The 1324-nt window shown below is 47.7% G+C and overlaps 1 protein-coding gene across 1 annotated transcript; it reads right to left on the bottom strand.

Moving 5' to 3' along the window:
- Window positions 1–337: 337 nt before the first annotated feature.
- LOC149088337 (uncharacterized) lies at window positions 338–1123 on the bottom strand. Its single transcript, XM_089251753.1, has one exon. The coding sequence runs from the start codon at window positions 1121–1123 to the stop codon at window positions 338–340; it is 786 nt and encodes a 261-aa protein (XP_089107879.1).
- Window positions 1124–1324: the final 201 nt, after the last annotated feature.

Here is a 1324-nt window from a genome sequence, read left to right as displayed (position 1 = left end):
GAGCTAATGAGACGATGCTTTTTCAAATCTACCATGAGATTGAAATTGCGCAGAAAATCTGCTCCGATGATAGGGCACGAAACCTTGGCGACGACGAATGTCCATGGAAAATTTTGTCGCAAACCCAGATCTACAACAATATTTTTGGTACCGTAGGCCGGTATTGACGTCTGGTTTGCTGCGTAGAGACGAAATGTGGAGCAGGGAGTGGTGGAAGCAATCGCTGACGGCGGAACGACACTAATTTCACTGCCCGTGTCAACGAGATATTTTATTCCCGTTTTACGATCATGGATGAACAACCTGCAGGTCTCTGAGCTCATGTTCGCCATGCCAGCTATGACGGAGCTCCTTCGTTTTTTGGTGCGCTGAAGTTGCACGGTGTAGTACAGCGCCGAGCATTTTTACCGAAGCGATGATGGTAGTAGCACATTCCGGAGGAATTTTTCCTGTTTCTGGAACTGGAACGCCTCTTGAAGAAGTTGTTTCGCCCGCGATGTGGTGGACGTCCACGTTGTTGAGAGGAAAGTTCATCCAATTTTTTGGTGAGCATTGCGATTTGTGCACGCAAGTCATCTTGATCTGGAGGTGGAGAAACAGCACAAACGGATGCATTTTGGCTTATTTCCGCGATTTTGTCAGCCAGTTCCGCGAGCTTATCCAGTGCATCACTCGATATTGAGAGGACAGTTTGGATTTGAGTGGGAAGACGTTGCAGCCACAATGTCTTTAAGAAATCATCGATTAGTCGAGATCCCGAGAGCTGGCGCATTTTCCGTAGCAGCTGTGATGGTTTATCATCTCCGAGTTGAATTTCTGTGAACAACTTCTTGATTTTGGCCGATTCAGTTTCGGCAAACTCCTGTATCAGCCGGTCCGAAAGAGCCTGAAATTTCCCGGTCTCAGGAGGATTGACGACAATATCGGCAACCGCGTGTAGTGTTTCTGAGTCGATATTAGCGACGAGAGCGGCGAATTTGGTATCATCACTTGTAATGCGGCTGAGGAGGAAAACTTGCTCGCATTGCCTCACCCAGAGAGAAACGTTTGTCTTAAAAAATGAGGAAAGGCGGAGACCGACACTGGAAACTTGGGGAACGGTATTGTCCCCTTCTGCTGCCATCATCCTGTTGCTTGAGAGAGAAGAGAACCAAGAGGTCAAGCGGAAGTGACCTTACGAGGGAGGATGCTCCGTGGTCCACTGTTGCTGGGAGAAAAATCCTCTGCTGCTGCTCTCACCGTAAAATGGCGTCTTTTGAAGAACATTCAGAAGGTACCATTATTTGCGTTTTAACGTCTGCGATCACCAATGCTAAATGCTAAT

This window comes from Pholcus phalangioides, unplaced genomic scaffold (genome assembly GCF_987345545.1).
Source record: "Pholcus phalangioides strain wild (caught in Gottingen) unplaced genomic scaffold, Ppha-v1.0 ptg000003l_1, whole genome shotgun sequence".
NCBI classification, from domain to species: domain Eukaryota; kingdom Metazoa; phylum Arthropoda; class Arachnida; order Araneae; family Pholcidae; genus Pholcus; species Pholcus phalangioides.
Note: the sequence above shows the minus strand (reverse complement) of the source record. Positions and strands in the feature narration are given on the sequence as shown.